Source organism: Simochromis diagramma, unplaced genomic scaffold (assembly GCF_900408965.1).
Source record: "Simochromis diagramma unplaced genomic scaffold, fSimDia1.1 OVJJ01000602.1, whole genome shotgun sequence".
NCBI classification, from domain to species: domain Eukaryota; kingdom Metazoa; phylum Chordata; class Actinopteri; order Cichliformes; family Cichlidae; genus Simochromis; species Simochromis diagramma.
The window spans coordinates 13,085,605-13,100,035 of record NW_024387040.1 but is presented as its reverse complement, the minus strand read 5'-3'; the positions used below and the strand labels follow the sequence as shown (position 1 = coordinate 13,100,035).

At 36.6% G+C, this 14,431-nt stretch overlaps 1 protein-coding gene across 1 annotated transcript in view; it reads left to right on the top strand.

The window, feature by feature from the left end:
• Nucleotides 1-14,431, top strand: part of LOC120741228 (cadherin-18-like) — a 180,656-nt gene that overhangs the window by 149,940 nt on the left and 16,285 nt on the right. Inside the window, 3 exon segments of the mRNA XM_040043994.1 lie at nucleotides 5,418-5,554; nucleotides 9,026-9,147; nucleotides 11,526-11,643. Of these exon segments, the coding sequence (XP_039899928.1) occupies nucleotides 5,418-5,554; nucleotides 9,026-9,147; nucleotides 11,526-11,643 (377 nt within the window).

The following is a 14,431-nucleotide window of genomic DNA, read 5'->3' as shown; positions in this document are numbered from 1 at the left end:
TGGGCTGAAGCTGCTGTAGGGCATGGCACTGGATACACCCTGGACTGGTCACCAATCACTCTCACATTCACAACTACGGCCAGTTTAGAATAATCATTTAACCTAACAGTCATGTCTGTGGGAGAAAGCTGGAGTACCTGGAGAGAATCCACCCAGACACTGGGAGGATGTGCAAATGTCCCTTCTTGCTTTGAGACATATATCCAAACCACTAGATCACTCTGCTGCCCAAACCTCAAGCCATTATTATTATTATTGTTTTAATCTAACCTTTCTATATTTATATATAGAAAGCATATATTTACTATGTACAGTATTGTTACGCCACATTGTCTGCTCTCTCTAACTCTCACTCACCTTAGTTTTAGGTTGGCATGTCTCTCTTAGTGAGACTTTTGTTATATTACAATCAAAACCTATTGTTGGCAGCTATAACCACTTTTACTAAGTGGACAGTTGGCCCATGGCATTGTATCATGACTGTTTTGTAGTTGCCAATACTGAAAAAATTCTAAATATTTTTGTCGCTTTTAATAATGCAGAAGCCAAAAGTTAAGAAATGGAGGTTTAAAAATACAGGATTTTTCCTTTCATACTGTGCCTGAATGCTTCCTGTGTTGACTTAGATGGAGCACCAGAGATGTTGCTATAATTGTGAGTGCAAGGTACATGACAGCTGCTGCCCTGCTAATGTGCTGCTCAAGCTACACCGTCTATTTAGGCAGGCTGTGTTCTTCATACCTTTGAAACTTCACTCAGAATTTTAATGCCAGAAAGGTTATTTAATTTAGAAACAGTTTGGATTTCTTTCCATTTTATTAAGTCTATGTTGGGATTTTTCTGCTTCTTTTCCAGCAAAGATGAATTACCAGTCAGAAGTTTTTTTTGGAATAATATCAAAACCAACTGTATGCAGAGGTTTGTTTGAGGTACCTGGCATTGTATCCGGAGCTCAACATAATATATGAAATATATTATATGATTCAGCTCATTAATCATTATTCTGCCTTATTTTTCACATCTAGACCAAAGCACACAGGTCAAGATTAACCAAACCAAGACTAATTAATCAACTGTTTGGCATTTTTGATGTCACAGACAAAGTAAAGGTTTCACGAATTTAAAAGTATGCAATCATTAGTCTTTACTTTTCTCCTTGTTAGTTCAGATTTCACAAGTCTACATATAAATGATGGTTTATGGTTTAAAAATACCAAAAATAATCAAGTCCAGGTTTGAAGAGTATTTTCAAAGCTACGAAGCTGGTCTATTGTAGAAAAGAGACTATATATATTTTTTAAACTTACATTTTGGAGTTGGTTTCAAACAGCATTATGGTTTTAATTGGGATACTAAATTCCTTTTCACATTGGAGTGGTAAAAAAAAAAGATTTCTTTCTGTCCATTATTCTATTCATTTTTCAACGTTTCTTTTGGATAATATTATCACTTGCTGTATTGGTGTCAGGCGCACCACACAGATATGACACCCGTTAACTTAATCAGCCATAAAACTCCCTATCACAGCATCTCTAATTAAGTCTGTTTTGCATGAGGTGAGCTTCGTCGTCCTTGATGAATGTTGTACAGTTTGAAATGTCTGGAAAACATAGGGTGAAGATTTGTTTTTCTGATTCATGTATTAATCTTGACAAGCTGTGAAAGATTTGTAGTAAACAAAAAGGTAATCTACATATGAAAGACTTTTCCTTGCGTTCCTTGAGGAATACCTGGTCCATTCCCGCAGTACATTACTTGTGCTATTCATCACGTAAAGAAGAAGGCAGCAGGAAGTATTTTGATAACATCCACTTGAACACTGAAAGCTAAACAAGTGTGCCTCTGCTTCTTGTGTCTGCATCAGAATGTAAAATTCAGCAGTGTTCGCCTCTCTTTGATCATCAGAAGTCTGCCCATGCATGCAATGAAATAAATATGTGATTGAAGTGACATTTGAAATGTTGGGAAATGGTTTGAAATTGACATCTGAATAATCAAATGACTTTTCCAGAGGTCTTTACCTCTGATTGCTCTTATACATTATCATATTTATTAGGAATAGTTTTGAAAAGTTTTTTGGCCTAGTTACCATTACTCACATCTTCAGCCAGTATTAACTGACTGCATCAATTGTAGTATCAAACAGACTCATTAAAGTAAGACGGGAAACAGTGAAATACCACTAAAATCTACCATTATAATTATTATAGTGTTTTACCATTTTAAACACTGTGTATAAATTTAAATCTTAGGTTAAATGCTTAGTTAAACAATTGGCAGTTTATAATAAAAAAAAGTAGAACAAAACATATTTTTAGTGTTGTGCATTGTGTACGTTTCACTGTGACTATCTGACATGCCATCAAACTATAGGTTTTTCTTCTGAAGACCTTTACTTTTACAGCTGAAAGGATGTCATGCTCTTATGAGCCTGAAAATTAAATAAATCATGACAACATTACTACTGCAGGTTCCAGGAACACTGGCAATCTGAGCTCAAATATTCAATAAATGCAATCCTGGCATCAGTAAACCCACTGCATTTCTACCTCTCATGTCGATTGAAAATTGTCGACTTAAGGGTATATTGCACAGGAGAATGAATGCTGGATTAAAGGTATAAATAGGTCATTAAGAGATAAATTAGGGAATACGTAGTCAATGCTCACTTTGTGCTTGAACTCTTGAGAAGCACTGGAGCTCATTTCTGCTTTGTATTCCACAGACTCCTTTGCATTCAGTTTGATAACACTGTTGCTAGAAAGCCATTACAAGAGTGTAAACATTGCCAGGAGAACACTGCCTTTTGTTATTATTAAATATTGAAGATAATTGCTCTTGACTTAGAAATGTGTATTTTCAGAACATTCTGTCAAGACCTAAAGTCCATTTAAAAGCTGTAGGGATTATTCTATTCATGTGCTTTAGTGGAGGTACCAGGCTTTGAAAATCACAGGAGCATAAATATGTCTCCTTTGGCTCATGCTGCCTCTCCACTTCAGTCACGTCAGTGTGTCAGTTTGTTCTTGTTGTGCTTTACTAAATCTTATTAATTTGGGGTTTTGTTTTACGTTTTTTGGGGGTTTAACATAAAATGGACATAAATAAAAACAAATAGATATTTGTTGCATAGTGTTTTGACTCTGGCTTGGTAAACTTTAAGCCAGGGTCAAAACACAATGCCCTTGCATAATATCCTGAGGCTTCTATAACTTGGTACTGAAAAGGATACTAAAAGAATTACATACAAAGATGCAGCAGGGATAGACTCCACGCCCCGGTGATTTTGAATTGGATAACCAGAAAATAGATGGATGGATTGGTGTACGCTTGACCAGTATTGCTCAGTGATGGTGGTTGTGTATTGTCATCTGTGGGTCTAAAGGAGCTTCCAAGAGTTTTGTTTTGTTTTTTTTTAATCTCCTAATCACATTATCAAGATCGTGTTGGAAAAATGATGCAAACTTGAGGAACCAACTTTAAAAGAGTTTATTTATGTCGTCTTAATTTAGTTATTTTTTGTATGACCAGAGGAATTCCATCAGGTTTGGTATCAATTAATTAAAATTTTGCTAATCTCCTCTTTACGAAATGTCTGTTCCTTGTGCAACTCTGGACCGCTTCACATGTTCCTGCAGATTTTAGATTTTTCTAGCCACTTACCCTTGTGCATTTGCAATTTCACCTCAATGAACATCTAGAGCAAACAGTGTGTGAGACTAACCCCTTAATGTCACGATTCTAGAATAATCACTGGTAATAAAAGCTCCAGGACTCTGACACCAGACTTGTTTCTTTTCTTGTTTTTCTTTTTTATTTGTTTTCCATGAATTAATGTGGAGGCCAAGCCTAAAGGTGGCACACAAGGTCAGGAACTGACCATGAGCATCATTATTTCTTCCAAATACAGAGTTGTGCACAGGGAATTCATCCCCTGAGGTCAGATTGTTAAAACAGGGTACAGCTGTAATGTCCTAAGGCATCTGGGAAGAGCACAACATGCGGTGTGGGCCATTGTTTACCATAGCAGAAGGCAATGAAAATACAAGAGTTTTTCGGCCTTGCCGAAACAATCTTTCCATGCCACCTGCTGTACTCACCAGATTAGGCTCCCTGCAAGTTTGTCCTCTTCCTCAATATGGCATTAAAGTTGAAGCATTGCTGTTTTGTCACATTGGGTGAGATCCAGCAAGCTTCTCAAATGTGCAAGTGGTCAGGACAGGACTAAATAAGAATTATCTAAAAGTAGCAGCAGCACAGAGAATGGTAAAGGGATGGAAAACAAGACTACCTATTAAAAACAGATGCAGTTTTGATTTTTGTGATTTTACCTCATATATTTTTGTTTTGTTTTAATGTCTCTTACGAGCCATTTAAATTTATGCAATTTAGGCAAGTTAAGTAAATACTTAAAGTTTTAAAATTCTTTATTACACATTAAAAGTATTTTACACACAGAATAGGAAACGAAGAACAAAATTAGTAATGAATGGCATTTTTAGAGATTTTAGGTTGTTGATAAACACGTTGCTGTGGCGTGGTGTTAATGAAATACTGAAATGTCCAGTTAGATTAGTGTTTAAGAAATTAGTGTTTATTTCTTTATGCTTTGCTTCCAAGACTTTCTTGTAATGTTTGTAATTTTTTAAAGTGATCTTGACCAATAGTTCTCTAGGCTCAAGAAATAGGAAAAGGCTTTCCAAAAAAAACAAGGGAAACAGGAAGAATAGACTGAGGTAAGGACAGAGGCTCAACAGTGACCTCCTTATACACAGGATAGGTTCTGTCATGGTTTGGGCCTGCCTTTCAGCCAGTGATGTTGGGGGTCTTGTCAGAATTGATGGAATCAATGAAAACATATACTTTCAGATTTTGATCTTCCATGCAGAACCATCTGGAAGGATTTGACTGGCAATGGTGTCATTTCTCAACACAACAATGGTTCTAAACAAACATACCTGGATAGAAAAAAACGAACAAACATGAAATATAAAGGTGGTCGTACCAAATATTTACTTCAAGCTTGGTAGAACTGGGAGACTTGTAGAATTGGACAAACTCTGGGTTTTGCCTTATTCAATGTATTTCTATGTATGAATGCACAATAAATAAATTGCTGCTCTTATTCACCTTTTTACTGGCAAAATAAAAGAAGTGAGGGGTGCGTTCAGACTTTTGGCCATGTGAAGAGTGATTGTCATTTATGCTCAAGTCTGTTTAGCATTTTGAATTTCCTAGAATACAATAAGATATTAGCATTTCAAAAACTTTCTGACATCTCAATGTAAAGAACAGTGTGTAGATAGCCTTATCCTGACAACACTGACATCTCTAACAGAGGGTTTCGCTGTGGGTTTGTACTTCACATTCCAAATGTATACATAACATCAAATGCAATCTTGTTTTTCTTTCAATAGATACTTCTTGGACAGAAAAGAGGAAGGTATAAATTATTTCAGAGTCGACGAATACAGTGGAGTTATATATACAACACTGCCCCTGGACAGGGAAGATATGCCTTGGCACAACATCACTGTTATGGCCTCGGAGGTTGGTAGGTATCCAGGTTGCTTTCCGTATACAAAATGTTTACAAGAGTAAGTAAATGTAATGCCACTGGTACATCTGTTTACTCTTATGTGAATGTTCATGAGTGGGTAGTGGTGATGCCAGCTGTATTTTGCTATGCTTCATCTTAACAAAGCTTATATGAAGTAACAACTTGCCTTTTCTTGTAGCCTTACAATTTCAGGTAGTTAATTAAACTTTAATTTTACAGTTATAGTTGATATGTTTGTAGCATAAACCTATTCGCTGGAACGTTAAGGACAACTTGCTACACAGCAAAAAGCAAGACACAAGGCACCAAAGTTCTTCGTGTTACTCATCCATGAGGGAGACCTGCCTGGAGCCAAGTGTCGTTCCACCACTTGACCTCTGTCAGACTCTCAGCCAGGTCCCCCATAGCACTCCTTTTATTGTGGTTACATGAATATGCATAGGGTCATTATACACCTCTAAGCATATATGGTTAAATGTTTCCTAATACAAATGACAATAATAAAATCTAAACCCATCAATAGTATTTAACAAAGTGGATTTTTTTTGTTTTATAAATCCATAAAAATTAAATGTACTGTTTGTTAAATGTAAATAAGCAAATTGGGAGATGCACTGCACATAATGAACTGAACAGTCATAAACACTTGAAAATGCTGTAATGCATTCGGTTGAAAGAGGCACTCAAGAGATTGATCAGTCTTTCCACTCTTGTTTTGCCTCAAGCTAATAAGAGACATTATAAATCAGAATCGCATTCAAACTATGGTTGAGTTCTGTGCCATGACAGCAAGATGATTCAAAAAGCAGAAATTACAAAATAGGTGTGTGCTGTAGTTCTACCCCGAGTTTGTTTTTTTCTTAAATGCTCTCCCACCAGATAACAAGACACCCTGCGGGGATCATATACTCAGACAGAGGGTAAAATTGGAGTCCAAATCAATATCACCAAAATAAAAGGTTCAAAAAAGGAATGAGCACATGAATCTGCACTGAACAGCTTCCATTTATCTACTGAGCAAAAAATGCATGTAGATAATCATATTTGAAGGTGCATCAGTACAGTGTATGTTAATGGACACTTTCATTGCTGCAGATTTGTAGCAGTTATTTAATTTTCTATATTAAATGTTTGGAAAGAATACAAAAACACATTATGTACTATAATTTTGTCAATACTTGTTCTACCCAGGTCTTCGATTGAAAACTAGTTAATAAAATCATATTATGGCTCACAGGTGTACCAACTTCTAAATATATAAAATCTTATATTCCTCTTATTTTGACATACAGACCATAAATGTGTGTTATTTGAGCTATGCTGCAAAAATCAAATGTAATTTGAATGGTAAATAAAAAGGGAAAATTATTTTTCTAATCATTATTAAGAAAACTGCTTAAAGTCAAGTAATTAAAGTTTTGTAGTTAACCAAAAAAGTTGTGCAGTCTGTGGACTGTTTATATTTTATCCACGTTTAACTCAGTGCACCAAGATGCCTAAATGGGATTATTAACAGCAATACAAAAATAATCAACAGATTTAAACAGTCCAGTGTAAGTAATGGAATTAACAGTCTGAAGACTTGAGAAAACAACAGTGAAGGGTAATATTTGCATATTGATTAGAATGTGGAGTATAATTTTTTCTTATAATTAACTAAAAAAATCAAATTAGTCTCAATTGTTTCAGTGTCCTTTCCTGCAGTGAAAATTAATTAAATCAATACATGCCCCTCTAACTCCAATTGCTATCAGGTAACTTGGATAATTTGTAATCACAATTAGGCAAATCTCTTGCCAGGCGAGTTGGATTCTGAATGCTAATGTTTCTTTTAACTTCTCTTTAGTATTCAAGGATACAGTTACATGCCAAGACACTGTCAAAAGGCAGAATGATAAATTTTTACCTCTTTGAATGAGCAAGGACACAGTGTCATCGAGACAAAGCACCAAACAGTTCACTGCGAACCATCCCGTAGAGATTTTATCCTGAAAAGGCGTGGGAATAGATGGACTGTCCAAACTGAGAAAGTGAATTAGAGGATGAACGTATGATAAAATAACATTTTAGTGTTTGGGTTTAAATTGGTAGTTTATGGTGGAAATATTGTCTTGGAATACCATTGGTGCAAAGTCAAATCTTCAATAGGTGGTGAAAAAAATGCTGCACAAGATAAAGTAAGTAAAGATGTAGGAGCATTCATTTAAATCAAAGACATGAACACCTGCGTTAACTTTGTGTGTGTATATGTATGTATATGTGTGTATATATATATATATACACACACACACACACACACACACACACACACACACATATATATATATATATATATGTATATATATATTTTTCTTTCACTGAAGGTTCTGCTGAGGAAGCATGCTATTTTTCAGCACTGTTCTGGTAACACTCATAATGTAAAACATACTCGCACCTGGAAGCTACAAAACAACTCTTCTGTCAGTGACAGAGGAGCTGCAGGCTGCTGAGGTTAACTAGATTGCTCAAGGGCCCTTGCTGTGGGGCCAGAGAAAAATTACATGTGACCTGTATACTCCCAGTCATAAGAGTAGCTCAATCTGCCATTTTCAGACACTTGCATTATAACAGTACAGTTAGCCCTGCTTTTTTTTTTTGTTGTTTTTTTTGTTTGCTTATTACTGATGCTGTTTCAGGTGGTCTTCGTAGGTCATAAAAGCCTTTTTCTTAGACAATTTTGCAGTCTTGGACCTGTAACATCCTGTAAATACTAATGTTCTTCACATTACACAGATAGTAAAAAAATGTTTCACTAAATTGAGTTTAAAAATTAACCATTGAGTATATTTTTTTTATCTTTCAAAGTGAATATTGTATTGTATTGTATTGTATCTTTATTTCAGACATATACAGAAAAAAACAATATATACACAAGTACACATACTTGCATTTACAAATACGAATATATATATGTAAATACACACACGTATGTGCTCAGATAAAACAAAAAAAATAAAATAAATAAAATAAAACAAAGTCTAAATGACATGAAATGACAATTATTAGGTCTGAAATGGAGTAGGAAGAAGTATAACATACTTATTAATCCGTACCCCATGCTCAACATTCTATTGAATCCCACTATTCACCTAATTCCCATCATCACTTACCCCACACAATAAACAAGGAGAACATGTATAAACATGGGGGATATTTTGCATGTAAGATGGATTATGTATTATAACCAAGAACTACAACTGAAAAAATGCCATGATTATATCAATTTTAATAAACAAAGTTGATTTGTGCAGCATTGCACCCTCAGTGCTTTTATAATGACAAACCGACAGACAAAACCCATAAACACTCTAACAGGAAGAGCACACCATGCCCTAGTTTGAAATGTTGAATGTTTCACTTTGCTATTAAGGTTCACGCTTGGCTTTTATCTTTTTTGTCTCTTTTTCTTTTCTTTCTCTGCTTCAGACAATCCCAGCCTTCTCAGTCACGTTCCTGTAACTGTTCAAGTCCTCGATGTGAATGACAATCCACCAGAAATAGCAACAGATGAGGAAGTTATTGTCTGTGAGAGCTCAAGGCCGGGACAAGTAAGTGTCGGGGACAAGTAAGTGTCGGGGACTCGCCTAGAAAAACACAAAAACACCTATTTCCGTTTTTTTGTTTTTTTTTCCTCTTCATCTCTGACTTCAAACATTAAAACATTCCTTCAAGTCAAAAACACCTCAGAAGTAAAGTGTTGGGCGCTGTCCATTAAGCACAGTCATTTCCCTGGCTACATGAATTCTGCACCGAACTGTTGTTTCCCTCAGCAGTTCGGGTTGCTCACCGAGAGCTGAGCAATAAGAGACTGCGAAGGCACTGGAGAGAGCTGCTTAATCATCCCTCATTCAAAATGAGTATCTCAGCAGCAAACCATGACAGCTCTAAATCGAAGCTCATTCCAATTTGCGCTCAGTAGTCTTTGATTCATTCAAATTAAGAAGGTTTTTGAGATACAGCGCGATCAGCAGCATGGAAAATGGCTGAAAGGCTGGTTCGGCAAAGGATGATGAAGTAAAGACTAGGAAGACACAACTAAATACATTTTTAATAGTTTTGAGCTGTTGGAAGAAAAGTTTGAAGAAAAGTTCGAATGAAAGTTTGTATTAAATTTGTATTAAGGTTACATTGTTGCCTGAGGGTTCTTGGCTCAGGGGATTAACTGGTAAGTATTATAATGCACTGAATGAGACAGCAGGATACCACTATTCAGAAGACAATGCATTTAAAAACTGAGCTTCTCATTAATGTTTTAGAATATGTTTGTATTTCTTTTTAATACCACAGCAATTCGATTTTTTTCTTTTTAATTTGTTGGAAGATGACAATCAAAATTTTGACACAATACCTCTTGCCAATAAAGAAGTAACATTTTATCACACCTATATATATATATATATATTTAAAGCTTGAGGTGTTCCATGGTTAAAATAAAAAAATGAGTTACTGTTACAGCAATACTGGCCAATTGCTAAAGGAGTAAAAATGCTTGACTTTTGTATAAGTGACCTCGTGTGTTTAACACATTTATTAGACCAATAACAAAACACAAATATTTTAGAAACATGTTGAAAATTAAATATTACATTCAACTACTAAGACACTTGTTTTCTGTTTAGGGATTATAGCAATAATAATTGAAAATGTAATAATGTTCTTTACTTTTTTTTGGCTTTTTTTGTAAAACTGTATATTTGAAAATCCATGAATGGCAACAATAATTACATCTTAGCATTAGAAATGTAATTTAAATGAAAGAGCTTGCACATACTGGTGGATTAATCATTACATAAACATGAAGCACGAGTTTAGTAATTAGCAGTACTTTTAATTTAGTGCAGCTGTGGCATAAACCTTACATTAGGTGGTGGTTAAGCAGTGTACATGTACAACTTTTAGAAAAGTAGGGATGATAACACTTTTCAAGATGGGCTGTTTAGTTTTGCAGGTGACTCTTTCAATGCAACAAATTCAGTATGAATTCTCACTTCAGCAGTCACTGGGCTGTTCTGGTGTATAATTTGACATTGTGACATGTAGGATTTATTTATTTATTTACACTAAACTAATTTACTAATTAGATCAAAGATCACTGGGCATGTTCAGCCCAAAAGATGCCTACAATAAGAGCTGATTGTCACTATCTGCCAAACAATGGATTAATGGAAGACAAATTTGCACCCGCTATCAAACCATGCAGACATTTTCATGCTGACAGCAAATTGTATAGCTCCATCTTGTTTGCAAACATCCCACTGAGTTTTAAGAATGATCTTTTTAGCATGTGTCTGTTTTTTCTCACACTGATTAAAACGACAACAATTAGAACTTAGCTTTTGAGCCCTTAGAAGAAAGAGAGCTCTGCTCCACTCAGCCACTCTGTCAAGCATGACATCCACATAAGTACAAATAGACACAAAGGACAGAGGCTTGAGCAAGTGCACCAGGAGAAGAAGAAAAAAAATGCCCCTAATCTCACATTTAAACTTTTTCTCGGTGACAGAGGGTATCAGGTCATTGTTTTCTCTCCTCACAATCTCTCCTCGCTCTCGCTGTGTCTTTTACCAATTAAGCGTAGTAATCTGACAGAAGTGGCAGTAAGGTTGCCCCGAGAGCACGTCTTTCATTGTTAGATTCCAGCTCCCCCTTGCACAAGCCAAAAGCTCTCAGATGCAAGTGTCACAACTAGATAGTCTCCTTCGAGCACCGCACACAAGTAAAGAAAAAATAGTTACATGAGCATTTGGCTGTAGGTCAGAGGCACTCTTGACTGTGACTAATTATGATCAACAAATCACAAGACATGCTAGAGAAACTAACTCAGCTCCTTGTCCTCTGTGCAATCAGAGTTAGTGTGTGGCAGATAATTAAATGTTGCAGGTGTCATCTCTGGAACGTGATTTATCCTTTGTCTTGTGAACAACAGGTGATCCAGACTGTCACAGCAGTGGATAAGGATGACTTTGCCAACGGACAGCGGTTTTCCTTTGCTTCACCAAGCCAGCTACCAGTTAATCCCAACTTTACCCTTAAGGACAATGAAGGTAATCAAAGTGATCAATATGTTTGTTTGCATTCCTTATGAGTTTTGCACTCCCCCTACAGAGATATCCTCATTGCTCACGCTTCGAGATCCAATAAGCTGCACTGATATTCCTGCACCTTGGAGGTGCAATAAAAATATTCTCTCTGTCAGCTGGGTACGGTAAGCATCTGAAGACTCAAATGCTGCCAGTAGTACCTACTGTGAGTCAGGTTTGCATGAAACATAAGCATCATAGAGGGTTGGCATGTTTGAGCATTGTGTTGTCAAATGGATTACCTGCTCAGGCACTCTCTTTCCACCTCATGTGTGCATTATTTTGTTCCAGCCCAGGGCCAACAGTGGGTGTTACCATGGCAACAATTTCAGTCTTAGGGGAATACCTAGCCCTGGGTTGGTCTGCAATCACAGGGCTTTTAAAAGCTCTCAGCCTGAAGATCTCACAGTTTCCCACTGAGAAGAGGAGTTCACAGCACTCCAGAAGAATCTCTGAGCCAGAGAGGGGCATAAAAACAGAGAGGAAGGTAGTATGAGAGAGATCAAAAAAATCAATGTGATAACCAGAGATGAGTCTGTTTAGCCCTTGGTCCAGTTACTTCCCACCACAAGAATTCCCTTGCCTACTTCAACTACATTAAAGTGCGGAGGGAAGTTTTGCTGCATTCATGTAAGTGGCACTCAAAGACATCCCTCACTCCCTGCCCACCTCCACACCTAAGGGGTACATAAATCAAACAGGGCAAAGATCGACTTTAGCACTGCTCCAAAAAACATTTCAGTGGATACACAGTATAAGTAGTTAATTTGGCTCCTGTTTTTTTTAGCAGTTTTACACATGACATGCATACAGAGCAGCTCTGCAGTCAGCTATTGAACCTCCAGATAGTGGTGTGGTGCAAGAGTTTTTCAGAGGAAGCCAGAAAGTTTGAGTTTGCTATAAATCCTACAACTGTTTTAGATATGTCGGTGTGTGTGTGTGTGTGTGTGTGTGTGTGTGTGTGTGTGTGTGTGTGTGTGTGTGTGTGTGTGTGTGTGTGTGTGTGTGTGTGTGTAACTGTCCTGGAAAAACACTTGTTAAATATAGTTCTTATTTTTGTCACTTTAAAGGGTATGAAGACATACACCTCCACTGTCACAAAAACATCTCTTGCTGATTTGCCATATGCTGTGTTGAAGTGACCATATTTAGCGTTTTTGGGTTTTACCTTAGGGTGTTACATTCCTTTTTTGTGCACATTAAAAGCCTGCCAGGTAATAAAGCCCAACGTTTTCGGCAAAGGGAGAAAGCAGTGCAGACAAACTGCCTGCAGGGCTTCATTAGGAGTATATAATTTTCTTCTTCCAAATGTTGTGAGCAAACAAGTTTTCCTGGCTTCACTCTTGGCATCTGAGTTACTGAAATGCGCAGTGGATTAATTTTATTTTTGATGGCACTCTTCAGTGTTGGCACCTTGTGCGGTTAATGTGGTTAAAGTATAAGCTGAAATTTTATGCCCATACCTAAACAAAATTGAAAGAAAGTGATCTAGAACTACAACAGAACTATATAGGTTCTGCTTTGGACCATGTTGCTTCTCTCTACAGAGTTTTATGACATGTGGCTTGGTTGTTTAGTAGTCTTGTGTTTGGGCCAGTTCCTGTTTGGAACAAAGGATTAAACTTTAGCTCTTGGAGTTGTACTAAACATGCACTGATTACAAAATGTTCTTGGCTGATTTCAAACATACTCTTAGTGTGACTTGCCTATACCAATTTCGCTGATTTCAGTTTTATTTCTAAGAAACAGTAACTGACAGCATATATGAACAAAACTCAACTTTTTCTCTGTGGAAACTTTTTCATAACAAAGACATTATTAAAATTAACAATTTCCCCCAAATAACTTACAGGATCCTCTCTCACTCTCACAACTGACAATATATTGTTATCCTACTGAAAAGCAACATAAATAAGGATCTGAAAATGAATTGCTGTACACCTGCCTTTACCTGACATATTTTACCTTACCGATCAAAAGCAGGTGCATCAGATTTATACAACAAAAACCAGATTCTGTCACACATCATTTTCCAATATGTTTATAACTTCACCAGGTAACAGGACATTGACCCTTTCTCTTCACTTTTTATTCTAAGTGCTTCAAAGCTAAGTTCTTCTCTTGACTCTAGAATTTTTATTCATGGCAGCTTTCATCTTTTACTGTTCGCTGCTGGCTTGTGGCTGATTCTGAGCTCTCGATAGCTTTAGTGTTAGCCACTTTTCCTTTGTTAGCTTGATTAAACTGTCCATGTGCATTTGCAAACTTTGTTTCTTCGTTCACTTTCGCGCTAACAGCGTAGCATGGAGCTGTGAGTGTTTGTGCGACTGTTTACCTCTGTCACAGTGCACATTTTCCATGTATTGGGTCGCTTGTATGAAAGGATGACCAGCCAGTCACTAATCCGAGCTTTAAACACTGGAAATCAGTTGATTCTGGTCAATTGATGTTCCTGAGATGCACCTGGGAGACAGAGGAGAAAGGACACTTGCCAAAGGAGCTATTATTAATTTAAATTTCTTTGTGGAAGTGTTTTTGTCTTGAGTGTATTACCTGGAATATGCCAAACACAGTGGGAGGGTGTCTCTTTAAACAACTCATTATTATTAATATTGTTATTGTTAACATTATTTATTAATGCAAAGCTAAGAAAAGGGACAACATCAAGCTGTCACAGTGAGACAGTAATTCTTTGCTTTGCTCTTTGCTTTTGTTTTTTTTATTGTGACAGGGGTATTTTATGGTTTTGAAC